Here is a 27,795-nt window from a genome sequence, read left to right as displayed (position 1 = left end):
TTGAATTTTCTTCTTTAATCTTAAGCAAAAGAGACACAGGGGTTCAAAAATAAAAATTTCTTTCCCCCCTCCCAAACCTGTACCCCCACTCCCTCAACCACACCCCGCTTCCTCCCCAGGGGGAAGCGGGAGGGGAGGGGGTAGGCATCTCCAGCAGGGGAGGGGGCAGGGGGTGTGCCGAGCGCGGTGCTGGTCACTTTCCAAATATAAATACATATGTCAAAGCTTCTGGAAAATCCTCTACTCCCACCACCCAGGCCCTCTCTGCTGTCTGCCAGGGTTTGGAGAGAGGGTGGGGGAGGAGGGTGCCAGGCACCGGCTGGCTGTGCATTGCTGCATCCGCTAGGCATCCACTGCGGGAGCCTCCTCTTGTTCCTTGTAGAAGAGATGGCACTGGGGGTCTCCACGGACGGTGGGGGCTCCCTCGATCACCTTCCCGGTATTGGGGTTCACACACCAGCACTCGCCACGCTGCCCGTTCATAGACATCTTGCACTGAGGAAAAGAAAAGAGGAGACGGTGGAAGACAGGCCCCACATATAGGTCCCAGCTCTCCTTCCTCCTATTAGCACAGCCCAGGGCTGAGTGGAACTGCAGGAGGCGCATCTCAATGTGCACCCAGTACTCCTCTTAAAATGCTGATGCAGGGCCAGCTCTGTGGCCAATGGGTTAAGCCTCCGCCTGCAGGGCCGGCATCCCATGTGGGAGCCAGTTTGAGTCCCAGCTGCCCCACTTCTGATCCAGCTCCCTGCTAATGCACCTGGGAAAAGCAGCAGAAAACAGCCCAAGTCCTTGGGTCCCTGAACGATGTGGGAGACTCAGAAGAAACTCCTGGCTCCTGGCTTTGGATCCACCCAACTCCTGCTATTGTGGCTATTTGAGGAGTGAACCAACAGATGGAAGACCTCTCTCTGTCCCTCTCTCTCTCTCTCTCTGTCTTAATTCTGCCTCTCAAATAAATAAATTAATCTTAAAAAATAAATAAATGAAATGCTGATTCCTCTCTAGCATGGGCCTGGGACTCTGCACAGCTAACAAGCCCCAACAGAGTGATGCTGATGCCGCTGGCCCTGGCACCACTCCAGATCAACAGGGCTGTAGAGGACGCTCCAAGGTAAGAAGAATCGGCCTCCACCCCCTATCAGAGGGCCCCACCCACGGGGGACCCAGTATCCCAGAGTTTAGATGTCATGTAAGCTGGGAAGTCTCTAGACCAAAAGCCAAGATGCACCAGGCACTGCGTAAGCGGGGCTCCCACTGCCCAGGCAGCTTCTGTCTCACACACATGAGTGTATTCACTCAAGCCTCTCAACCACCTGGTGACTTAGGTACCATTCTTGCCCCTGCCTTTACAGATCGGTTAGGAACTCACCAATATCACTCAGTGAAAAAGAGAGGCAGAGCCAAGCCACAAACCCAGACATTCCTGTTTCAGGGTCCCTGCTTTTATCCAAAAGCTATCTGGTTAATTCCTGCGAATCACTTCGGCCCCCAACCTGTGCAGCAGGCAACCTGTCTTTCAGTAGAAGACAATATTATGTTTCCTGAGCTCCAAACGGTTGGCTTGCGTCTGGAAGGTGCAGGGACAAATGAACAGCTTTCAAAGCTGGACTAATACTTAAAAGGGTAAGATGCCTAGGTGGTGCAGGTGGGGAAATGCGACCCCCAAGGGATCGGCAGAGCCCTAAGCCTCCTCTCCTGGCTCCACCATCCGTGCACCCTTTAAATCAATGCTCTCTGCCTGTTAGGATCCACAAGGCAGCCTTTGAACATCTGAACACCCACAAGGCACCCCAGTCCCATGCAATCCAAATCCCTGTGGGTAAGACCCTATTGTCTGCATGGCTGCGAGCTCCCAAAAAGACCCCAGGACGCAGCCAGGGCTGAGAAGCTGTTAATATCGGATGTCAGCCACAGAGCATCCTAGCTCTCCCTGTCTGCCTCCCACGCCTTCTCTGCCTTACACCAAATGCCCAGACTCTTCTCCTGGGATCACGGATGGTGAGGTGGAGGCAGCCGGAGATGGGCTGAGCAAAAGGACAACAGAGGGATTTGTAATAATTACCAAGTCCATGTGGCTAAGTGCCCGTGCGTACACACTGCTCATTAACACATGCACATGGGCAGAAAGGAGACATGTAGGAAGGGGAGCTCCTGGGTGCTCTAACTCAACTTGTTAACTATCTCTAAGGAGCTTAGTTATTCAATTTGAATGTCAGAGTTCCCAAGAGATGGAGAGAGACAGGCAGCTAGATCAGATATGGAGGAACCGGCTCTCAAACTGGTACCCACATGAAAAATGGTGGGCATTGCAGGCGGATGCTTTACCAGCTACACCAAAGCCAGCCCACTAGTCTCTTTTTTAGGTATGTTTTCAATGTCATTTCTCCATCCTTCTTTCTCTTGCCTGAAGTAATCTGAAAACCAGGAGCGGGCGTTTGACTTACTGGTATCCCATGTTGGAGTTCTGGGGTTCCATTCTGGGCCCCAGCTTCCTGCTGATATGGCCCTGGGAGGAAGTGATGATGGCTCAAGTACTGGGGTACCTGCATCCTACATAGGAGACCTGGATTGCACTCTTGGCTCCTGGCTCCAGCCTCATACAGCCCCATGTGAGCATTTGGGGAGTGAGCCAGCAGATAGAAGAATTTCTCTCTTTCTCGCCCCAAAATAAACAAATCACTTTAAAAAGTAAAAGAAGAAAGAAAAAGGAAACTAGAGAGGCTACTTGGTAAATGGCTGAAATCCGTGATTCTGGAGTGTGGTCCATGGACCATCAGCATCTCATCGCCTGGGAGCTACTGAAAATGCAAGCTCCTGGTCCCTATTCTACCCATCAAAGGGCAGTCTCTGGGGCTGAGCCCACGAATCAGCTCCACTAGCTGCCAATGCTCAGTACAAGTTGCTCTCCTCCAAACCCGCCGGCACTGCTCACAGGTGGCTGAGTAAGCAGAGTCAGCCTCTGACCCACCTGAGGCCAGGGAGGGGTGCCACACTCTCCCTGTCACCACCACACCTGTGGTTACAGCAGCCTCTGAGTCTCCCACTTAGCTCTGGGCAGCCACACTCACCTGTTTGAGGTTGTACAGGCCATGCTTGTCACAGTTGGGGATTTGCAAGGCGTAGAGATTCTCCAGGGGACCCCGATTATCAGAAAGGCGCATGGTGGAGATCCGCTCCAGAACTTGGTCCAATTCCTGCTGGCACTGGGTCTGTGGGCACAGAGCATGTGGGAAGTGAGAACAAGGGGCCCACTCACCCTGGCCCTGGATGCAGCCCAGGTAAGAAAAGCATCCATAGGAAAGAGACTTTCCCATGGCCACACCACTGGTAGCAGGGACACAAAGCCCAGTGACCTCCCCATCATGCCCAACCCTCGCTCAACCTACCCCCTAAAGAAAGGAACATGGATGATTTCAATTCTTGGTTTGTGATGGTGGCCTTGATGGGCCAAATTGGGTTCGGCATGGGCAAATACTGAACGCAGGTGGTTGTCTCCAAGGTACCTGCAGACAACCATGACCCAAAGCTCCCTTCCCTTCCCTAAACCCAAGGCTCAAAAAAGCAGAGCTGAGCAGGAGAAAGGAAATGGGCAGCTCAGTGAGGGCAGCACATCCCAACAAGAGTGAGCTAGTTCTGGCAGGTTCCCCCAGGATGCATGTGCTCCACCTATGCCCTAAGTACAGACAGAAATGTGCAGGTGTTAGAAGGAAGGAGCTTCCGTCCACCATATGTCTAGTCCGCTTCACAGCCAGACATATTCACAGGCCCAAAGGCCACTGACTATGCCAGAACTAGAAAGAAGAGGGCTTTGTCGAGGTGACCCAGGAAGCCACTCTCACTGGGATGTCCTCCGGCTTCCACAACACTCCCTTGTCATGCCCACCCCCCCCAAGGGAGCAAGACCCCACTGACCCTAATAGACAGTGGCCACAGCTTCCTGGGATCCTCCAGACCAAGGTGGTGGTTGCCACCTTTGCTCAGTTGTCGTTGCTGCTCGGCCATCTTCTCTCGTAACACGGCCATCTCCTTCATGCTTGTCCTGGGGGGCATCCGGCCCGCACTGCCCCCAACTCCCACATTCACGGTCCCGTCCATGTTCTCGACCACAGTGCCTTCAAGGAAGACATCAGCATTGTCTGCAGAGACAAGAGAGGAAGAGCTCCAAGTCTGGCTCCCCAGGGACATGGGCCCTCCAAGGACCCCCTGGAGCCCTACCAATGCCCAAGATGGCAATGCCCACCCACCCAGACCCACACTCAGGAATGCATGTGGATTATCAACTTCAACTTCCCAGTACCTCTTAGGGAGCTGCTCTTAGCTTATAGAGGCCAATTACTTGATGAGGTCACCAATCTGCCAGGTAATGGATCCAGGACTTGAGCTCCAGAAAAGTGACAAGGGTGCTTCCATCCTATCATTCTGCCCCCATCCTACAAGGCCTACAGAGCTGAGCAGGGGTGTCAGGCTGAATGCACCTGGTGAGGCTCCTAACAAGGAATGGGATTAAGTCCTGTCTAGGGCTCCATTGAGCACTAACCCTCAGTTTAAGTTCTTCATCACTTTTTGTATGAAAGGTGCAGATTAGGTGAGTTTTTAAAAACTCATTCCCCAGAAATCACTGGGCTACCACAAGTCAGGTGAGGGAGTGAGAGGCAGGAAGCCACAAAGTCACCCAGACCCCACCGTCTCCAGCTCTCCCCTGCTGTCTCTCTTCACTTGCCAATCTTCCTCACAGCAGAGTTCCCATAGTGCTTTGCTCCTGGGTGCCAGGGTACCACCTCTTGGACTCTTATTTGCTTTAAAGTTCGTCTGTGAGTTCTGCCCCAACCCTATCACACAGAGCCCTGGGGACAGGAACTACAACTTCCTGCACTTGATAGTTTCAGCTTAACACAGGGTATGAAGCTTAATCAAGGGTGAAATGATCAGAATCATGGCAGAGTTGTAACTGGAGATGTAAGAGGAGATGAGTTGTAAGAGGAGATGAGTCCCAGGGAGCTCTGGAATCAAATAGTGCTGCCCTGGCCTCTGGGAGACACAGTAGAGCAGAGAGAGTCCCAGACTCCCAGCCTACCCCTCCCAGGGTCCACACCAACAGGCAGCCAGAGTCAGGTATCAAATCCAGCTTCTCCAAGAATGCAAGCACCTTAACTTAATCGGCTAAAATGCCTGTTCCATTAAAATATTTCTACACAAGGATTCAAGGTTACTTGGTGGTCCCATAGGAATTCAGGCCCAGCGTGGTGGGCTCCCATGGTCCCACTCCAGGGTACTGAGAAGGTGGAAAGGCCCAGCCTTTACCTGTGCGACAGGAGCTGTGACACCCTCTCTGGGTTGTGGTGAATTGTGTGGGGTTCATACACCGCTAAGGAAGAAAGCATGACCTCCATGCCAGGGACAGCACACCAGGGACTGGTGCTAGAGCAGTATCTTCTGACCAGTGCGTTTCCTGGCAGCCAGAAGCATCCAGCAGGTGTGCCACACCCCTCCCCCTGGGCCTGACACCTGGTGAGCTCTCAGCAGCCACAGCAGCCTTGCTTCAGAGCCCAGCTCCGGGTCTTGGCAGAGCACTGAAGTTGAACCTCAGCTCTGTCCCTTTCTCTCTCCGTCGTGTTTCCCTGCACATAACTTCTCTGAGCCTCTGCTTCCTAACTGCGAGCTGTTAGACTTAAGAGTTCTCTGTGCAGAGAACCATTCAGAGTAGGCTATAGGTACATGCGACTTGGAACCCAGAAATCCCGTGTCCACCTGACTTCAGTGGCCTCAGGGATCTGCAACCTCGGCCACATGGACCTGGACCAAAGGGAAACAAGTCTGTGCACATCTGGAAGTTGAAAGATGCCTGAAGAACCCTGACAGTTCCCAAAAGTATTGCTCCAGCCAGGTTTCTGGCATCTAAGGCCACCGTACAATCAAATCAAGGAGATGAAAAGAACAAGAAGGAGTGCACGGGGACAGTGACAAGAAGTGTGAAAGGGCAGAGAGGAAAGAAGACACTAAAACAAGCAGACACGGGGACTCTGGGGCCATTTCCTACTCAGCAAACAACTCTGTGCCCATCCACGGTCCATGGGCCCTGAGCACCGCCACCATGGCACAGCCCCGAACAAGAACTGTATTGAGGATGGTGACCTTGGGATCTCGGTGCAGGGTGGGGTGAAAACGCCAAGTATCCAGCATGAAATGTTTTTCTACCTAAAATGGTTACACTTCAGAGAAACCAAACTTGAGCCATTTATGAAATGCAGAAATCTTCTGAAATCTGGAAAAGTCTTCTTTCTGCAACAGCTATTCCCCCGAGGGTGCTAAGCAGCCTGGGTTTTACAGTGAATGAAGCAAGAGCAGATTAAGTTCTAGTCCTGCAGGGCAGGGGCAGGAAGAGTTAGAGTTTGCCTCTGGGCTGGGCAGGAGACCTGTTCTACCACATCTAATCAGACCCGGCCACAGTGCCAAACCCTCCTCACCCATCTGGCCCCCCGCCTTGCCACTCACTGAGGCAGGGAGCGTGCAGATCCAGGGGCCCCAGGAGAGGGGTGCAGCACCCCCTGCTCAGCTGCCTACCAGGGGCCCAGAAGAGGCACCGAATCGCCCTATACTGCCATGCAGATTTCCTCCATATGCCACGTCTGCACAAGGTCACCATCATGCAAGCGGGGCCAGCTGTGCAGACGGCCTGTGACCTCTACAGAGATACTGGAGGTACAGGGCAGAGGCTGAAGGGAAAAGGCTTGGGAAGCTCCGAGATGGATGAACCTGCAAAACAGACCCAAGGGGTCCAACGCCAGCAACCACCCACCTCCTTAAAGCTGAACTTTGATGCAACCTGCAGGTGCTGGTCCAGCAGAGGGAGGCTCAGCCCTTCTCAGTCCTATTGCCATTGCTGCATAGGCTTCTCCGCACCTAGACCCGAGTGAGACATTTCAACCTCCCTACCCCACCCCCCCTGCCGACACTGGGAACACAGAACAGGTGGCTATAGAAGTCCTTTTCTGCGGTGAGCATTTGGCACTGTGGTTAAGATGTTGCTTGGGGCACCTGCCTCCCATCCTGGAATGCCTGATTTGAACCCCAGGTCTGCTTCTGAATCCAGCTTCCTGCTGATGCTGGCTCTAGGAGGCAGCAGGTGAAGGCTCAAGTGGTAGGGCCCTGCCCCCTGTGTGGGGGATCCAGACTGAGTTCCAGCTCCTGGTTTCAGCTTGAATCAGCCCTGGCCATTGCAGACATTTAGAGAGTGAATCAGTAGATGGAAGATCTCCCCCTCTCTCTATCTATCTCTGTGCCTTTCAAATCAATAAAGTCCCTTTCTTCCCAGTTGCTTGGGGCCACAGAAGGTCCTTCCTTCCACCTTCCCAGCCACCTGGGAGCCAAATGAGAAAGACAAAATGGGAGCCTCTAACTGGCCTTCCGAGCACATTGTTGAAATGACCCCCACCCCCATGCAGAGCAGACCTAACTGTAACACCCCTCGCCATGTCTAAGACCTCTCCACCACCTTCCACCCCACAGCCAAGAGGGCCCCCGGGGTCTGCCCGAGGCAGCTCAAAGGACTTTCAACCTCTGCCCCTTCTTTCCTAAGCCCAGTGGGCACGTGCGCCACAGATGGTGGCCAAAGCAGCAGCCCTGGGCGGAGTCCAAGAGGTCAGCCCTCCTCTCCTGCTCTGAGAAAGGCCCTCCAGCACTTCTGCAGATACATCTGAAGAAAGAGGGGGGCATTCGTGCTGAAGGTACCAGCCAGGGTCAACTTGTCCAAAAGGAACAGCAGGGCTTACACATTGTTTGAATCTCCTTTAGAATCACAGAAAAGGACCAGGCATTTATTGTAGCAGTTAAGACACCGCCCGGGAAGCCAACATCCCACCCTGAAGTGACTGCTGTCAAGTTCCGGCTTCCTGCTGGTGCAGACCCTGGCAGGCAGCAGGTGATGCTTCAAGTGGCTGGGTGTCTGCCAGCCACATGGGGGACCTGGACTGAGCTCTGGGCTCCCAGCTGCAGTCCGGCCCAACTCTAGCCATTGGGGTCATTTGGGGAGTAGACCAGTACATGGGAGCTCTCTCTCTCTCTTTCTCTCTCTGCCTTTGCCTTTATCTTTATGTCTTTCAAACATCAGTTAATTTTAAAAATGTTTTAAAAATAGCACTCAGCCCTCTGCTGAGCAGCCCGCCTGGCCTGGTCAGGTGTAATCTCTCCACTCAACATGTAACCTCCCTCCTTCCTCCTCCCCAGTCTCTCAGGCTCTGTCTGGAGAGGTGCCCATCCGTCCTTTCAGATGTCCCTTCTCTAATAAACCTTGCTATTTTACCTCCCCCCAAAAGAATTTTTTTTAAATAAAGCTATTAGATCAAAAAGATAACAAAATATTCATATATTTGCATTTATAAAACCAGCTGTAAAGTAACTTTAACATAGTTTGATGGAAGAAGGGCCCATGAATGTCATATGTGAAACTGGCTCCAGATCCCAGAAGGCAGGGCCCACACTGAGCAGTTTTCCCGGGGGAGGACAGAGTTGGCTTCCCGTCCAGAGATGGCCCTGACCTCTCCCAGGTGCAGGTCCATTTGTCCGCCCTCACGGAGGCCACCTGATTCAAGGGTATGTTTCATTCCATTCCTTTATTGATCTCACGACTACCAATGAGCCTGCCAATAAGATGAGGAAATCCACAGGCCTGCTTAGCTGGCACACACTGTTTCTATTTGTTTTGTTTTTTTAAAAAAAATTTATATTTATTGATTTATTTGAAAGGTAGAGTTACAGACAAAGGGAGAGAGAGCAAGAAAGGTCTTTCAGGCCGGTGCCGCGGCTCACTAGGCTAATCCTCCTCCTGCGGCGCCGGCACCCCGGGTTCTAGTCCCATTTGGGGCACCAGTTCTGTCCCGGTTGCTCCTCTTCCAGTCCAGCTCTCTGCTGTGGCCTGGGAGTGCAGTGGAGGATGGCCGAGGTCCTTGGGCCCTGCACCCACATGGGAGACCAGGAGAAGCACCTGGCTCCTGGCTTCGGATCAGCGCGGTGCGCCGGCTGCGGCGGCCATTGTGGGGGGTGAACCAACGGAAAAGGAAGACCTTTCTCTCTGTCTCTCTCTCTCTCACTGTCCACTCTGCCTGTAAAAAAAAAAAAAAGAAAAAGAAAGGTCTTTCATCTGCTGGTTCACTGCCCAAAACGGCCGCAATGGCCTGGGCCAGGCCAATCCGAAGCCAGAAGCCAGGAGTTTCTTCCGGGTCTCCCATGCAGGTGCAGGGTCCAAGCACTTGGGCCATCTTCTACTGTGCTTTCCCAGGCCATAGCAGAGAGCTGGATCAGAAGTGGAGCAGCTGGGACTCGAACCAGGGTTCATATGGGATGCCAGCACTGCAGGCGGCAGCTTTAACCTGGCTATGCCACAGCGCCAGTCCCATGCATGCTGTTTTTAAAGGTAGTAGAGTGGTCATTTCCGTCTCTGGGACCAGCTTCAGGACCCAACTCTTGCAGCCAGCTCTGAGCTACACACCTTGAAGTAGAAGCCCAGGGAGGCTAGCGCCGTGGCTCACTAGGCTAATCCTCCACCTGCGGCTCTGGCACCCCAGGTTCTAGTCCCGGTCGGGGTGCCGGATTCTGTCCCGGTTGCTCCTCTTCCAGTCCAGCTCTCTGCTGTGGCCTGGGAGTGCAGTGGAGGATGGCCCAGGTCCTTGAGCCCTGAACCCACATGGGAGACCAGCAGGAAACACCTGGCTCCTGACTTCAGATCAGCGCAGCGCGCCGGCCGCAATGTACCAGCCACAGCAGCCACTTATCGGGTGAACCAATGGAAAAAGGAAGACTTTTCTCTCTGTCTCTCTTTCTCACTGTCTAACTCTGCCTGTCCAAAAAGGGAAAAAAAAAAAAAAAAAAAAGCCCAGGGAAGAGAAAGATCTCAATGGTTTGCAGACTGAGAAAAGCCTCCGTTCCCTGTCACTATTCCCAGCCAAAGAAGTTTGAGAATTCAGGCCCCAAAGTCTAACTGCCCGAGAGCCAATCCCAGCTTTACCACTTTGCTGTGAAGCCCTGTGTAAGTTAATTAATCTCTCTGTGCCTCCATGGCTCATTTGTGTGAAGAGGACAAAGAGAATCCACCTCCAATGGGCTGCAAAGAGGACCCGAGATGCTGGGCACACGCACCATGAATACGGACCCACGGAAGGAGCGCATGGGGTGGGCGTTCAGTGCTTCCGTTTCCTCCCCACCAGGGAAGTGCTCACACAGCCTCCACCCTCAGTGGGACAAGGGCACCGTCCCATCACCAAGTCCTTCGCATTCGTCCTCTTCCAGGCTGCAGAAGCTTTCTGCAGGAGAGCGTTCCAGATGCAGAACTCCAGCTAGAGATGGAATTTGCCCTCTGAACAAAAATACCAAGTTGCATTTTTTTTCTGCCTAAGAGAGTTAGTTCCACAATAATATTTATTAAGCAACCCCTTTGTATGCTGTGCAGAGGTCCCAATAAAAAAGTGTTCTCAGCAACCCAAGTCACATAATTGGGCTTGGGGATGACTGGCAGGGACCTCTGAGACGTCTCCTGGGGATTAAGCATTAACTCGTCTCCCCTACATAGCAACTAAGAAAAATGGGTCAACACTGAAACAGGCGATTTTGTGATTTTATACAGAAGGTAAAGCTTTTCCAGAGAGAACTGGGGGGGGGAGGGGTTTACAAAATTCCAGAGCTATTCAGTAAAGGGGAGAACTCTTGTGCCTCTCTTAGTGGTATTGCCATACCTGTCCACCTTAGAGAGTTGTAGATAAGAAAGACAGGTGTCCCATTTTACAGATGGGCACACCTAAGGCCCTGGAGGGCTACCATCTGATCTACAGGGACAAATACATCCTCTTCGTTGTCGTCACAGGTGCTCCATCATGGGTACAGGGGAGTCCCCCATTGCCCTCTGAGGCACTGTTACGAATCTAGCCAAGGAGAGCAGTCAGAAGCTGCCCCAAGACTCGGGGCTCTCTGTCCACCTCCGGCATTAAAACACCGGTTTTTTAAACTTAGCCTTGGCAAGGCCCCTTTTTCCCAGCATAACCTTGCTTGGTCATGGTGCCTACAACTTTCATCAAGGACCCAACCCTGTGTGCGACAGGTCCTCACTCTCAGAAGCCTCTTTTTCCCCCTAGTACAGCGTTCTGACCTCAGGTCACCATGGGTAAGCTGGTTTGACTCCTGACCTGCAGGAGACCTTAACACACACTTGGGAAAATAAGCCCCAGGAAGCTAAAAGCAACCCCCTGCGCCTCCTTGCTGGCATCGTGTGGCGCTGGGCCTTATCCAGGCCTGGTGAGGAGATACGACCCTTCCTCAAAGCTCGGCAGGTCTCCCTCCTTTCCTTTATTCTAAACCGAACCTTCTTCCAGCTTTCTCCTTCTACCTCATGACTACCTTGAAACGCAAGAGCTGAGGACACCATGAAGACGGCCTCATCCAGCCCTGAGCCCATCACTGCCTGCAGTGGAGTCAACGGCGGCAGCAGTCCAGGCCCTACGCGAATTGCTCTTGAGTTACAGGCCAGAGAAATGAAGGCCAGCTGATTTCCTGGTTGTACCCTGGCTAGGCATAGAACTCATACCTTCTTGATTAATTCCTCCCAAAATGCACTTAACCTTGACTGTGTTGGGCAGAAGAATCAATGCTAACCACTCTCCTCGTCCTCCCCTTCCACAGACAACTGCTCCATGAATAGCCACAGCAGCGGAGAATTCATTAACAAGCCTGAATGGGCAAAGAACGCCAGGAGTCGAGAGCCCTGGATTCCAGCTTGGCCTCCTAATTCACCCGTGACTTCAGGCCAAATCCTGAAAAATGGGACTAATCTGAAAAATGGGACTAACAGTCCTGCTTAAATCATGGCTACCATTTAAACAGGATACGACAGGACTGTCATCAAACGCCCATCATGGGCAAAAGCCAAGCTTCAAAAGAAATGTGACAGGGATCTCTTTCTAGAATGGGGAGAGCGGCTAGGGAGGGGGAAGGCTGGATGACACTTGATCTGCAGAGTGGCCAAAAGCCATGGAAAAAATGAGTTAGGAGAGTTCTGCAATACTCTTTGTACATTTCCTCTGAAGCTTAATTTTGTTGGTTGTATAAATTCTGTGTTGCTAAATATCAAGGCTCTCTGCCACTGGATGAAAGTGCTTGGGCAAGAATGGATTTGCCTCAATTGCTTTAACTTTGTTTACACAAAGTTACACAAAGTTACAAAGGAAAGGAGGAGGCAGAAAAAGGGGTCCTATTTGTTGTTGTTGTTTGTTTGTTTTAGCTAAAGTTTAACCTAAGGACCTTAATCTCTCTGGTGAGAACACTGTTGATGCCTCTTTCCCCACCTTCCACCTTTTTTTGTTTCTCCTCCAAAGGTCAGAGGCAGAGGATGGCCCAGGCTGGGATTCTGAACAGTTCACATAGATGCCCACCTAGGTGTAGGATGGCCCAGGAAACAGCCCCGTTTAGTCAATGCCCTTATCCCAGTGGATCCAGCTAACACCCAGCTTTGTCCTGGACTCCCTTCCCATTCCTTCTCCCCACCCCCCACCCCCCCACCCAGAGCCAGCCAAACAGAATCTGACAGCTGTCCCTCAGATGCCACCCGACTCTGGGAGAAAAATCTTCCAGGAGCCACAGACCAGCCTCTTCTCCGCGTGGCCCCTCCTCTCTGAATCTCCCTGTGGTAGGGGGAAGGGCTACAAACAGCCCTCTTAGATGCTCCAGATCCACAGTCCTCTCCTACCCCACCCCCACCCCCCACCCACCCCCCACCCCTTCCGGTTAAAAGATAACACAAGTGGAAGAACTGGCCTTTCTCATCCAGGAACCACCTGCACACCTGTAGCTACACAGGCCCATCACCAGCTGAGTGCTGGAGAGCTCAGAGAGTGGAGTGGGAAGCCCACTGGGCACCTGCCCCAGCCCTCACACAGTGAAGGAACCTGGGGGAGAGGACAGAACAGGAAAAGGAGCCAGTGAATCCCCTCCATGCCGAGCCATCCTGACTCTTCTGGCATTTGCTTTGAGACTCTGCTGCTTTTGCAGCCTTGGCCAAGCACTGCGAACGCAGTAGACGGGCCTGAAGGTAGAGGACCCAGGTTCCCACCGTGACTTTACCACCAGCCCTGGCATTCGGAGAGCTGGCAGCCGGGTGTTGAACTTGAGGAGCTTGCTAACGACATTCCTGGATCCCAGTCCCAGAGATGAGTCTTACAAAACAAGCCCCTCAAGCGCTGGCATTCCCAGGGCCCTCATGCCTGTGAGTCTATCTCTTCCACTGGGTTTCCCGAAGAACTTCCTGGTGAGAGGAGAAAAGTGCCTCTTCTTCTTAAGAGCTGTGACCTCACATGCACACTTGGCAAAGACCCAGCCCCTTGAGCTCTTTCCACCCACTGATCCATGGGGTCATAAGCAGACACAGATGCATGCTGGGATGCATGCAAAGAGGCCCCGCTTGGCTTCCTGGAGATTTCTAGAGCATGCCCTCACACCACTGTCTCATCGCAGGCTCCCTGACTGAGCCAGAAACAGCACAGCCACTCGGAGCCTCCCTGCCTGTGCACTCTGCGAAGGGCTGCTTTATAAACACCAGGTCATTCCTGGAATCGCAAAGGCCTGGGGAGGGTCAGGGCTGAAGCAGACAGTTGGAGAAAACAAAAACATGCTCAAATTCAGCCCAGGTCCTCTGGGGCTCTATAAGCCATGCTGTCCTTGAAGGGCCAGAGAAGCTGCTATCGAGATGGCAAACAGCACTATCAGATCTCGCTCCTTCCCACAGCTGCGCATGTCTCTCCTCTGCTTCAACGGCAGCCATCCGGGAACCTAGCAAGGTGACCTTGCCGCTGAAGGGCCGAGGGACTACAGTGTGCATTTCAGTGCAAACCTGAACAAAGGGCCATGGAAATGTGCCTGACCTGACCCAGCAGTTTTACTTCTCTTTAAATGCACACAAGGCCACAGGCACAGAAATGTTCACTACAGCATTCTCTGTAGTTGCAAAAAAAAAAAAAAAAACCTATTAGCAACTTCAAAAGTCTTTCAATAAGTGTATGGGTAAATAAAGTCAGTAGGATAATACAATGGAGTAAAATACAATAGTTAAAAGGAATACCTTCCATCTGTGCAATAAACGTGAGTAGATCTCAAAAATGCTGATAAAAAAAGTGAAACTTCTTTGTACATTTTCCATTGACTTTCAGGTAATTTGGACAGCACTGGTCATCCATCTTAAATATACAACTACACCTGAGATGTATTCAGTATATGCAAATATATGCATATTGGTCATCCATTGTATTTATGCACAGAAATCTTTTTGGCTAAGATAAACACTAAGTACTGCATCCTAACAGACAAAATGCTAACAACTTACAATTCTAGGCAATAACTTCTGTGACTATACCGTTCACAGCACTTTTCTGTATTTTTTTGAAAAGCAGAGAAGCAGACAGAGGTCTCCCAGGCTCTGGTTCACTCCCCAAATGCCCACAACAGCAGAAGCTGCAAGCCAGGAACTCAATCCAGATCTCCCACATAGGTGGCAGGGATCCACTACTTGAACTGTCACCTGCTGCTTCCTAGGGTACACACAAGTATACATTAGCCGGAAGCTGGACTTGGGAGCAGAGCTGGGACTCAAATCTAGGCACTACGATATGGAGTGTGGGTATCCCAAACAGCATATAACCACTGTGTCAAATACTTACCCTCTTTTCTACATTAAAAAAAAAAAAGTTTCTTAAGAAAAAAAAAAAAGCCTCTAATGCCATCTATCCCTCCCCTTCCTTGTCAAGTATGCATTCAGTGAATGGTAGTGCTCCTGCGACCCCACCAGCAGGAAGAGGACGAAATGATAGCGGCATGGGAGACTGCACCGCCACTTTGCTCGGCCAAGCAATGTTAACAGGGTCATCCACTCACCAGCTGGAGCCTGGCCATGGGCTCCCATCCAGTGCTCTGTGCCATGAAGAACTAGGAAATGAGTCAGAGGAAAGATTCAAAGAAAATGGAAGAGGGTCACAGAATCAAGAATGGGAACGATGGAGGCATCAAGATGACTCAGCGGCAGAATGAAAAGCCAAGGGACAAGCTCATGTTGGCGCAGCCCAGAGCGTGCAGGATGGCAGAGGTGCCCAACGGCCAGTCAGCTCCCGTAGAAAAGAGATAGCTGTTCTGGCTCGCCAAGGACCAAAGCGGAAACAGCCTTGAACCAACCCGGGAAAGATCCACAATAGAAGCCATCCAAGAGGTTCGTGAGAAGGAACAATCGACCAATTATACAGAGTTCCCCTGGTACATTTTAGGAAGAACCTTTCAAGGAGAAGGAGAATAGACGGTGTGGCCCCAAGCACCCAAATCTACTCGACTGAGTCGGCAAAAGGCATGGGGATGCCGAGCACTTGGATGGTAAGTTAACTCAACGGCATCCCACCCTGTGTCCATCCGTTGGCAAAAAGCCACGTCCATGTTTTTTTCTTCCTCCTCTGTAGGGTGGATGCTTCCTGAAGGCATAAACTCCCAGAGATATTTTTTTAATTGTAATGAAAGAGGGCAGGAGGAGAGACAGTCTGTGTTCTCAATTAACATTTTGGGGAAGGATATGGTATTTTCTTTTTCCAAGACTAAACAGGCAGATACCTCTCAAAGTTGATCCTCTTACTTCTGTGACTTTATTCACCATAAAAGGACCTCATCAAGATCTTTCCCAAAGCAGTAGAAGATGGCCCAAGCCCTTGAGCCCCTGCACCTGCATGGGAGACCTGGAGGAGGCTCCTGGCTCCTGGCTTCGGATTGGCGCAGCTCTGGCCGTTGCGGCCAACTACGGAGTAAACCAGCAGATGGAAGACCTCTCTCATTCTCTCTGCCTCTCCCTTCTTTCTCTGTGTAACTCTGACTTTCAAATAAATAAATAAATACATCTTTAACAAAATCTTTCTCGAAGCCTTGATCAGAGGCTAAAGAGTCACCCATTGGTCTGCATGAGATGCATGAACACCTCCATGGACTTGGCTTCCTCTTAGGCACTATTAAACTTTTACAAATGCTTTTCTACCCTGTTCAGCACCAAAGCATGTGTGATTTAGGTGTTAGGACAACTTCTTTCTTATATGGTTGTACTCAAAGCTTAGATGTTAGAAGAGATGACTCTCCAAGGATCATCTCAACAATTGCCTTACAGAATTTTATTACATTTATTCTTGACCTTGCTTTTCCTTCCTCTTCTCTCCCTCCCTCCTTGCCACATAGCAGAACCAGGGGTGGGGTGGGGATAAAGAAAGGCAGTGAACAAAGAATAGCATGAGTTGGGATAGGAAGGACATTTGCCTTTCCAGGGACTCAGATTCAAACTACTTTCCCTCCAGGCATTTCCACTGACGTGGACCCACAGTCCAACTCCCACTGAGTTACAGAGATGGATGGAATCCTCCCAATCTCTCTCCCACTACCCTCTCCTTCTGCCAGCCTCTTCTCCATCCCATAGCACTGCTCTGATACTCCAGGCCTGACAAAACTGAACCCAGAGGATGCAGAAAGAAATCTAAAGCCTGCAAAGATGCCCGAGATTGCCAGCCACACTCTCAAACCAGCACAAGAAGCGTCCTGAATATAAATAAGTGTCTTTAAATAGGTCACCATGCTTTTCTCTTTCTTCAACTACAAGTTCACGGATTTTGTCTGATCTAACACTGCATCACATCCGTCTCCTCCCCTAGCTATGCTCTCTTGGCTTAAGAGGCAGCAAACCAAACCAGAGATGGCAAATGGAGCCTCAAGTGAGAATACTAACTTCTGGAGCATAAATGGGCCACGGTTGGCCATCCAACTGCTGGTAGAACCACTGTGAGGAACAATGACATCAAGGCCTTCTCTGCCCCACTGGAAAACCATCAACCATTGACTCCACACTCTGGACTCATCAAAGGCTTTCCATGGCAAAGAGCAGCTGTCCAGGTAAGCCACACCCCCTTGAATGAGCCATACCCTCCAACAGGATGGCCAATCAGAAATCAACTAGCCAGGCATTTGCAATCCTCGTGTTCTCTGGGTGAACAGCAGAGGCAGAGAAAGAAAAGGGTCAGAACGCACCACGCACACTTGACTATCTGACTTTCTGAGCTACATGGTGTGTATGGCAACCATGTGAGGTTGATAACTTCTTATCTCCCCCCACACCTGACACAAGAGCCACAGTGTTTGAGGTCAAAGGCTTGTAGTCTGTGGCAGAGCCAAAATCAGATCCAGGTCGTTCTGCTTCACAGCTGGTCACCACCACAGTGGCATTTGGTCAGCTGGCATCACCTACGGAAAGACTCCCAACCAGAATTCACCTCCAGTGCTTCATTTCTTCTGCATCTCCACAGGATACCCGTCTTCCCAGGGAAGGAAGCCATCAGTCATATGCCAGCTGGCCCCACCCCTTCATCCTGCCTGGCACACTGCCTCCTGTTGCAGTTGCTATAGACACTACCCAGCACTATCAGACAGCCACAGAGGCAGGGTACAGGGCACAGGGGAACTGCCATTTTCATTTTTTTCTTGGCCTTGGGCACTTTAGAAAGTTCCAAAGGCAACTTGGCACCTTCAGCCAAAACTGAAGACAAAAGATCTAAAAGAAACTTCCTGGAGAGCTGCATAAAGGAACATTTTTGTAAAGTTATGCTGTAATTACTACATCCTAGGGAAGAGGAGCTTTTCCAAGAAGCTGTGTCTGTGCACATGCAGGGTAGATGGAAGAGAGACCCTGACTCCATTCCAGGCTGGGCTTGCCTTGACCCAACCTTGACTACTGCATCTGTCAAGTGGGGAGAACCCCCAAAGGTAAAACAGAGCTGGGGGTGGGAACCAAAACTAAATAAAGTACACAGTTTGCTAGAACTGGGCGATGATGTCTAGAACAACTAGAGTTTAATGACCGTTATTTTATCACTCACCTGTCAGGGAAGCCCCCTTAGCTTACTGCCAAGGACTCTCAGCAGTTCCACTGTCCAACCTGTATCCTTCCAGCTGGGATGTATCCTATCTTCTCAGCAGGTTCCTCTTGCCTCCCCACCAACTTACCAAGGCCTTCCAGGGCCCAGAGCCCCTCCCCTCCTCGACTTCCTGGCTTGGTGAGCCCAGTTCCTTGAATGAACACAGGCAGACACACCTACAGCTGTCCATTAATTAGAAACCTCCCCAGGCCTCCCTCCAGCCAACTCCTCTGTCCAGTCCTCACTCTTACTCTGCCTCCCACCAGCCAGGAAGAGATGTGGGGCTGGCGGCCAGAAGGGCTCCAGGGGCTGCCAAGTTGCCCCTGCTCCACTCCCCCAAAAAAGAGAAGAGAAAAAAATGTCTGACTGCAGTTGACTGTATTTCTTTCCCGGGGCAGCCAGCTTTCTGAGCAAGGTCTCCCTTGGAGTCTTGACTGACACCCAGGGGCTGAGCCAGGCCAGATCTCCCCCGGCTTAGTTAAGGAACAGGAGTGGCCAGAGGGGTGGGGGTGGGGACAGCCAAGGAGGAGGAGGGGCATGAGGAAGGGTCCATTCCCCACCAGGAAACCATCTCCTCCATACCTTACAGGGTGGGAGTGGGGGCGCTATCCCACCTGAAAACCAACACCTCCGTAGAGTGGGGCTTTTCCAGGTTTCCTCTCCCCACCATGAAGTCCCCAGAGAGCCTAAAAGAACCTTCGGGCCCTGATTCCCAGAGGCAAATATCGAGCTTCATCCCTATGGGTGAATGTTTCACCATCATTTAAGCAGCCACCTTCTCTGCTCTCCTGGGACCTCGCGCCCATGAGACGCCTTACACTGCTGTTGTGGTCACGGACACGGAAAGGCTGCCGCTCAGAGGGCTTTCTCTGAGTGCCACGGATACAATCAAGCACTAGGAAGGCTCCGCCTGCTCAGAAAACACTCCCCCAAGCCAGCGTTCCTGCTAGGAGTCCACTCCCCCACTTGGAAGTGACCTCAAGGCTGGAGATGGATGTAGTAAGAAAACATCGTTATTTTGGAAAGAACATCCAAGTTCTCAGCCAGGATCACGTTCGACTTTCTGGCATCCAAGGCTTGGGGGGGGGGGGGGGGGGGGGGGACTTGGAAGCCCTCATTTGCCTGGAGCAGGGAATGGGCCTCACAGGGTCCTTGCTGGACTTAACAGCAGAGAACCTTGTACTCACACCACAGGCATTTAAGTGGCAGGGCTGTCTGACCCTGTGATTCCAAAGCCGAGGCCTAACACATCCCCTCTGGGGGGCTATGATCCAGAAAGGCCCTCCCCCACCCCAGAAGTGGCCTAGGGTCCCTGGCAGCTGGAAGGTTGGCTGACCAGGTGAAGGCAGGACTGGGCCCTTTGTCACCTGCTCATGAACAGCAAGCTCATGAACAACAGGTGTCCAAGTTCTGGGGACATCTCTTCTCCCACAGTCCCTCCCAACCCTGTCCTAGGCACCACAGAGTGAGGTGTGAACTCCGTACCAAGAATGGTCGCCCCTGGACATGAGGATCCCAAAGGGCCCTTGCCCATCTCATTCATTTAAAAAAAAAAAAAAAATCAGACTGGCACTGTGGCGTAGCAAGTAAAGCAGCCACATGCAGTGACAGCTTCCCATATAGGTACCAGTTCTAGTCCCAGCTGCTCCTCTTCCAATCCAGCTCTCTGGTATGGCCTGAGAAAGCAGTAGAAGATGGCCCAAGTCCTTGGGCCCCTGCACCAGCATGAGAGACTCGGAAGAAGCTCCTGGCTCCTGACTTCAGATCTGTGCAGCTCTGGCCGTAGCAGCCAATTGGGGAGTGAACCAGTGGATGGAAGACCCCCGCCTCTCTCTGCCTCTCCTCTCTGTGTAACTCTGATTTTCAAATAAATAAAAAAACTTTAAGGCCGGCACCACGGCTCACTAGGCTAATCCTCCGCCTTGCGGCACCGGCACACCAGATTCTAGTCCCGGTCGGGGTGCCGGATTCTGTCCCGGTTGTCCCTCTTCCAGGCCAGCTCTCTGCTGTGGCCAGGGAGTGCAGTGGAGGATGGCCCAAGTGCTTGGGCCCTGCACCCCATGGGAGACCAGGAGAAGCACCTGGCTCCTGCCATCGGACCAGTGCGGTGCGCTGGCTGCAGCACGCTGGCCACGGCGGCCATTGGAGGGTGAACCAACGGCAAAGGAAGACCTTTCTCTCTGTCTTTCTCTCTCTCACTATCCACTCTGCCTGTCAAAAATAAAAATAAAAATTAAAATTAAAAAAAAAAACTTTAAAAAAAATCCAAAAGCCTGCTGACCATGAACCATTTACTTACTTATTGCCAACTGGGTTTTACATTGCATTGAAAGTATAGTTGCATGATGCTGTCCACCACCAGCCTCACTCCAGCACCACAAAGGTTAAGTCAGAGAGGCATGGACATCTCCTGGGAGAAGACATGGAAACCAAGTGACTCTACCAAAAAGACAAGGGCTCGGCCTTTCCACGTTAATTGTCCGTCTCTCTGGTGCAGGCATGGCTGGAGGGAGCTGACAGCACTATCAGTTTTGGATTTACAGATAAGGAAACAGGCCCCATCTGAATACACGTCTTGCCTCGGGTGCCCGAGATGTCCTGGATACCTGAGATGAGTGGCTGGGCCAATGCGTCCAGTTTGACCTGGTTTCAGGCAGCTAACAAGAACCTGGCATGTGCCAGGAGCCTCCTGGTACCACAGTTGTGCTAACACAGAGGCCATGGAAAGGGTGAAATGGGCAAATCTTCCCTGCCTCACCCATGGGGAGCCTGGCGTGTGAGGAAGCCCTTGCTGCCCACTCAGGTCTGCACTGGGACCTGGATCACCCCAAGAGCAAAGGCCAGACTGTTCAGCCATCTCCCGCTGCCCAACAGCCCTCCTCCAGAGGCTGCCCTGTGACCTTTGGTCTCCCCTAACCACTGCACACTCGTCAGTCACCATCTTGAAATCTCCAAACTCCAGGAACTGAGCCTCTCACGGGAGTCCAGGGAGTTCCCAGGACCAGAGTCTGGCAGTGATGTGCCACGGCCCACCCATCACCTGCACAGGGCACGTGTCCAGGAACCAAACCTATGGCCAAGTGCAGAGCTTTTGCTTGCCAACAGCGCAACACCTTGCTTGGCCATGGACACAGAAGGGAAGGGGGTGAGATTCTCTTCTCAGGAAGCCACCCCCCCAACAGAGCCCTCGTGTTCACATATGCAAGATGGAAACCTCCCTCCCAGGAAGGGATGAAGGAAGACAGGAGACAAAGCAGGCACACAAGTCATTTCATGATTGAAGGCTGAGAGATGGGGGGAGAAGACAGCCCATTTCCTGGCAGCTGCTGTCATCTCGTGAACAGGCTGGCCAGAGATGGCATGGAGAAGCCAAGGGGCCTCGAACATCTGCCAACCAGATCACAGGCTCCTGGGTGAGCTAGAGTACCATCTCCCTCTGCTATGCGTCGGTTTGGGCAGAAGCAGTACTAACACCACTAGCACTAACCTCCCTGGGAACAAACTGTCACCTTTGTACCCACCCAAGTCCCTGCCCTCCAAGCCCTGCCGCTGCAGGCCTATTCGAGGTTCCCAATTCTTTCAAACATTCTAGTCTTTCACACGGCCTCCTTCTCATGACAGCTCTGAGCAAGGCTGTGGCCAGTATATTTTCTATGCCATTTGTTTTGAGCCCTGTCCACCCACTTAGCCCATAGCTATTCGAGATGGGCCAGCAGTGGGCCAGGTGTGTGGGGGGGGGGGCGGGGGCGGAGTAGCCTAGGGGAAGGGGAGGAGGAACTGGGAACACAGGAGAGCGGCTGAGCTCAGATGCAGTCCCTGGATGCAGAGTCCCTTAAAAAAAAAGGAAAAAAGAAAGCTTTTCCCCTGTGTTTTGTTTTGTCCACTGCTGCATTACGTAAGAGGAGAAACAAACAACCAAAGGTAGAGGCTGTATCATTTCTTCCTTCCCCCTGGCAGGTATGCAAATACCTCCAGGTATACACCTGCCCTTCCAGGCACATACTTACCTTATCCATTCCAGCAGAGTCAAGAATTTTTGTGAACTTCCTCCTGGCAAAACTTAGCTGTTATCAGCCTATGTTCTATAGCACAGAACAGCCAAGCTGCGAATCTAGAGAACAAGTCCTCCTGTGTTTCTGAGGTAACCCATGGCATATGCAGAAGGCTCAGTTCCATGTCTCCCACCCAAAGGTTGGGTTCGCCTAAGCTTTTTATTCTAAAGCTCAGGGCTAACACAAGCTAACAGGAAGGGCCACGTAAGCCACTCCTCCCTTTGCCTGCCGGGAAACTCAATCATCCAGTTTGGCCAAGAACCTGCGCATGGATAGACCTACATCAACCCTCAACAGGTGGGTTGCTCTTTCCACCCACTTTAAATCAGAAATTCCTTAGCCCAGTCTTTGGTTTTTTTATTAAGATACTTTAGCCCTGCTACATGGAATTTTTTTTTCCCTCAAATATCCTATCAAAGGAATCGGGTCAGTGTAACTGCACAAAGGGAACTGTCACACCTGTGGAAGGTGGGTAAGAAAACTCTGGGCCAAGACCCCAGTCCTGCTGCTTCCTCTGATCCAAGCCAGCAGGGGCACTGCAGCCCAAAACTGCAGACAGGAACACTGAGAGCCTTGCTGTTGCAAACCTATGAGGCCTGGGTGTAGGGAGCCACACCCTGCCTGGCCTCCCAGCAAGGAACCACACCTGTGCAGAGGCGGGACCCAGAACAGCAGCCCTTAGCAGCCCCATCTCCCCCCAAGGCCCCGTGGTGACCCAGGCAGAGCTGAGCTGCTGAGCTGAGCTAGTTCAGAGAGTTCTGTCTGGGGCAGGGGGAGGCGGGAGGTAGTGGTGTTCACCATCAGTGACAGTGGGTCCCACTCATTCCTCAGCCTATTTTACGACTTTGAACTCGGTATGCAAATTTATGCAAGACAAGATGCAAAGCAGTGCTCTGAGCCAGAAGTCCCGTTGCTTTCTCGCCCCTTTTCTGGAGCTGCGCTGAGCCACTGTAAATCAGTGCTCGCCTCTGCCCCCCCCCCCGCCCCCTTATCCTCCCCAGCAACTGCAGATGCAGAGCCCCCGGGGCCAGCCGCCGGCCTGCCTGTCCGCTCTGGGCCTTTGAATGACTGCACATTTCTATAGCACCTTTATAAGTGCAGCAGGCCAGACGGCCACTTGGGCGGCCCCGCCCCTCGGCATAATCCCCTGCTTTGTGCCCGGCAGGGAAGGAGGCTGGGGGATGCTGAGGGAACCAGCCCAGCCTGAATTCTGAAAGGGCCCGGCCTGGCCCAAGCCTGATCCCCTAACCCAGCCCACCCCTACCCCACCCCCACGAGGACATTCCCAGGCACCCGCGTCCACTCCACCACTGAACGCACCCGCACACTTTTCACACCCTGACTTCAGAAAGCCCCTTCCATTCTGCTTCTAGGATTCTCCACCCTTGCCCTCTCACCCCGCCTGACTTCTCAGTTTCTCTGAACCAACAAGTCCCAGCCCATCACCCCCCCCCCCCCGAGAGATGCAGGCTCACCGTCACCCACTTCTGCTACCCTCTGCTACAGGCTGCTGTGCCCACCCCCACCCCCGCATCCCTGCCATCCCCAGGAAGCCAGCAACACAGCCCCTGCATCCTGGGAACAAAGACAAAAGAGCTAACAGCAAAGCCGGAACTGCTGGGGTTTGCTGCCTCGAAATAAGAGGGTATGTTTAAAATTCTCAAAAGCAACCTGCTCTAAGAGGAATGCAGGAGGGGGTGGGGCTCATTCTTCAGAGGGGGGAGAAGAGATGGGAGATGCCGCCGAAAGGAACTCGGCGCTCTGCAGTCCACACCCCACCCCCAACTCCGATCCCAGCACTCCAGAGAGATCCAGCGCCTGCCCCAGCCTTGCCCTCTCCTGCCTGCACCAGGGAGAGCCCAGGCTTCTCCCACAGTGCCCCTGCCCCTCCCCCAGCCCTGCTCTTAGCTGGCAGTGGATGCTGGTCCCTTCTCCCCAGTGCACCCACTCAGCTGCCACCCACCACATGCCCACCGCTGCCTACTGCCCCCTCCACATCAGAAGCACAAAAAGAGCGGAAGGTGTCCCGGCATGGGGAGGAGACAGCTGGGGCGAGCTGGCAGCGGGGAGTCCCATGAACTGGGCAGAAAATCCAGAGGGACAGCCTCCCCAAGAACTGACCCCATTGTCCTGGGGCTGCCCCCTCCTCTCCTTCCCAGAACAACTGCCCTTTCAGGCTCCAGGAAGAGGACCATCTCCAGCAATTTGTCCCTGCTAGAGACTCTAACCTGCTTCAGGGAGAGCTGGTTTTCAGGCTCAATCAGAGCTGAATCAGAGTGGAAAAAAAGCACTAACGCGTCGAAGGAGAAAACGCACACCACCACACTTTATAAAAAGTCACAACCCCAGAGGCTCTGTGAAAAGTCCTCCCTCCGAGGAAGACAGTTCATTCGCTGGAGTTCGGCTGGAACTCCCGCAGAAGCCACAGAAGCTCCACGGAGCTTGGACCGCGGTGATGCAGGAGGAAGTGGGCAGGGCCCGGGCCGGGCACCCCGCGGGAAAGGCGAGGGGGCTCCGTTTTCCTAAGAGAAGCAGGCAGGAGGGGGTCCACTCTAATGCAGGCTGGGGAGGGAAGCAGACTCGGAAACCCAGGGCTCTGTCTTATTCGGTACTCAAGGTCAGAAGTGTGCCTGAGAAATGGACTTCAACTCTGACCCCTAATTCCATTCTCAAAGGGAACAGGGGAAAAAAACAATAGCATTTGGGGGGAGGGGGCGGAGGTGCAAAGACTCCCAGGAAGGAAGCAACAAGCAAGAAGGTTTTCCTTTTCTTGCTCCCCTTTCTTTAAGATTGAAAAACTTGGTCAGGCTCGCTTGCTTTTTAAACATCGGCCGCGGGGAGTGGACACCTCGCACCGCTGTCTCCCAGAGGAAAGAAAAGAATCACAGCTTCTTCTAGGCCACGGGGCAGGAGGCTTTGTAATTAAATAAAAAGAAAAAGAGAAGGCCAAGTGAGCTCCTAATGACCTGGTCGTGTCCCCACACAACTTTTTGGGAGGGAAGAAGGTCCCTTAACAAAGAACCCCAGGTTCCCCATCCTCCCCCCACCCCGTCCGCACCGAGAAGGGCTGCCTCCCTGGAGGCGGGGTGGGGGGCTGGGGGCGGGGTGGAGCCGCACTCACGCCAGAGCCGTCGCTAGAACCAGCCTGGCTGCTCCTGCCCTCGGACCTGGGGCCCAAATGCTGCATCGCGCGGCGCCACGCCGCTGCCCCTTACTGGGATCTGCTTAAATTACCCTGGCGCTGCTGCTGGGGTCCCCTCCTCGCCGCTCGAACACCCACACCCCTTTACGTTTCCATCCAACAGAGTTGCAAGAGCCCTCTGGTCCCCTGTAAAAAGTAACTCTCGCTGCAAAGCACCACGTCCTCTCTCCGCCGCTTCACAAGCCCAGGAGGGGGAAGGGTCCCTTCACTGGGCTCATCCCGGTGTCCCCTCCGCACGCTGGACCCGCGGTAGCGTCCGTCTCCCAGCAGCGATCCCACCAGGGCTCTTCGGTCGGCGGCCGCGGACCGAAGCTGCGCCCCAAACACGCGTCAAGGTCCTACTCCCACGCGTCTGCCCAGCACCCTCCTCCCCGGCGACAGAAGTCAGGGTACGTTCCGCCCGGGGCAGCCTCTCCCCTGCCCATTGATCCCCGCCAAGGCTGACTGCGCTCCGCCCCCCTCCCCAGGTCTGACTTGTGGGGGCACGATCCGCACAATTCCCTGTAGGTCCCTGTAGGTCTGGCGAAGGGCTCCTCTCTTCCCGCCCTGAAACAGTCCCGAGTGCCGCCGCACGCCGCTTCCAACAGTCCCGCTGCCCTCAAAGTTTCCCTACGCGTCTCAATCCGCGTTACCTGCAACCTGCTGGGTCCTGGCTTCCTGCAACTTTCCGCAAGTGGCCTGGCCTTGGACCAGCGCCTGAAGCGGCAGCTCGGTGTCGGGTTTGGGATAGCAGCGCAGCCCGTGGGCGCAGCGCGGAGCGTAGACGCCGCACGGCTCGCCCTCGATTCGGGCGCACACCGAGCAGCAGCCGCAGCCGGGCTCCCGGACGAGCTCGGCGCAGGGCTCGGTCGGCGGGGGCCCGCAGGCGGCCAGGCGCTCGGGCGTGCAGGGCGGGCAGCGGAACAGCACCTCGGCTCGCGCCCCGCGGCCGCAGCCGCCGCCGCCAGTGCCCAGCAGCAGCAGCAGCAGCAGCAGCAGAGGTGGCGGCGACAGGAGCAGCGGCAGTGCAGAGCCGCCCCGTCTCGGCAACATGTTGGCGGTGGGGATCGCGACCGCGGCGAGCGAGCGGGCAGGTGGCACGGTCCTGGAAGCCCGCTTCTCTGCTCCCCAGCGGCCGCAGCCTGGTTCTAAAAAGCCTGCTTCTCCCCGCCCCCTGCTCTCTCCCCTCCCCCTTTTGGAGACCACCCCCTCGCCCTCCCCCGGCACCCGGGCGCGTGCGGACTTATGCGTGCGTGCACGCCCCCTCGCCCACCCTGCGTGGGCTCCCGGCTCCGTGAAGCCCCTATCCCTCTTTCCCCGCCCCGAGCTCACAGGCTTCCAGCAAATAAGAATCGCTTGCAGGTTTGGTTAGGATCGGCGTGGGAGAGGAGCAGAGCTTTTGTCTCTTTGAGTTCAGTTTGTAAAGACTTAGTTTGCGCGCCTTCCATGTGGTCGGCCCTGCGCTAACTGCTGGGGACACACAAAGGACATTAGGTGGTCTCGATCTTCAGGTGGGTTTCGGTCTGTGCGCATGACTGCCTCCATCCTCTGGGTATCGCCCGCCGCTGACACGTGGCTTGGAACAATGCCCTTGCTGTCCCGTGGGTCCGGACCCGTCTGGACCGGGCTAGCCCCAAGCAGCCCCTCTTAGTGACCATGGCAGTTTCTCCAAAGGGAGCTCGAGAAGTGCAATTTCTGGACACCGAGAAAACCTCCCCCTTCCCCTCCCGTAAGCCCTACCCCTGGTCCCCTCAAAAGTAAGCCCTTAGTGACTCGGCTCCCCATCCGCAAATCCCCAGGCACTTGCTACAGAACAAATCCCAACACACCCTGCTTCAGGGGTCTTGGAGAGGTCAGATCAGAGCTGCAGGTGTGAAAGACAGCCCAGAGATAGGGCTCTTCACAGCTCCCCCTCCGATGATGCGAATGGACAAGTGTGGCTTCCTTTCATTGTTCTGTTTGCTTGACCCGAGGTCTACCCAAGCTGCCCCAGCCCCCATCAACCCCGCCTGGACTCAGCCTTAATTATCACCCATCTCCCTGCAAGACAAACACTTGTCAGAGAGATTGTCTTGATGAAGGATGGGCCAATAGCCTGCCTCCAGCTCAGGTTTAATTCCCAGTAGTTCAGCGCCACCCCTCCCCAACCAGATTCCTCCACACTGGCTCTCTCTGAGCCTGTTAGGGTTAGAGTGACAGCTCCTTAAGCAAGTGAGCACCTGGCCCTGCCTGTCGGTGAGCTAGGTGACTCCAGAAAGGCAAGTTCCAGATCTTCAGGAAATAAGAGTACAAGAGTTACGGGGAAGGGTTTGGCAAGACAGACAAATAGCTGGTTGTCAGAAGCCGGAGGAAAAGAAATCTTTAGTTGGAGAGTGGATGGGAGAGGGCAGCAGTAGTTTCCCTGTGAGTCAGGACTGAGATTGAAGCTTAGAATCCTGCCAGCCCAAAGGAGGGGGTAGCAATGACTTCCCAAGCCCAGGGGACAGCAAAAGCAAGGGCACAGACATGGGAATAGGAGGTTGGAGAGCAGAAAGCCAGTCGCCAGTAGCCAGAGAACAGAATGCTCAGCGGAGCAGAGGGAGACTGGCAGGAAATCCAGTTGACG

General features: G+C 53.4%; 1 protein-coding gene across 1 annotated transcript; it reads right to left on the bottom strand.

The window, feature by feature from the left end:
- IGFBP2 (insulin like growth factor binding protein 2) lies at positions 1-26,318 on the bottom strand. The gene is made up of 4 exons (XM_062191453.1): positions 25,844-26,318; positions 3,916-4,139; positions 3,072-3,212; positions 1-495 (listed from the first exon to the last, which is right to left on the bottom strand). Exons 1-4 carry the CDS (start codon positions 26,241-26,243, stop codon positions 343-345), a joined length of 918 nt encoding a protein of 305 aa, XP_062047437.1. The 5' UTR covers positions 26,244-26,318; the 3' UTR covers positions 1-342.
- Positions 26,319-27,795: the final 1,477 nt, after the last annotated feature.

This window comes from Lepus europaeus, chromosome 1 (assembly GCF_033115175.1).
Source record: "Lepus europaeus isolate LE1 chromosome 1, mLepTim1.pri, whole genome shotgun sequence".
In the NCBI taxonomy this organism is placed as follows: Eukaryota; Metazoa; Chordata; class Mammalia; order Lagomorpha; family Leporidae; genus Lepus; species Lepus europaeus.
Note: the sequence above shows the minus strand (reverse complement) of the source record. Positions and strands in the feature narration are given on the sequence as shown.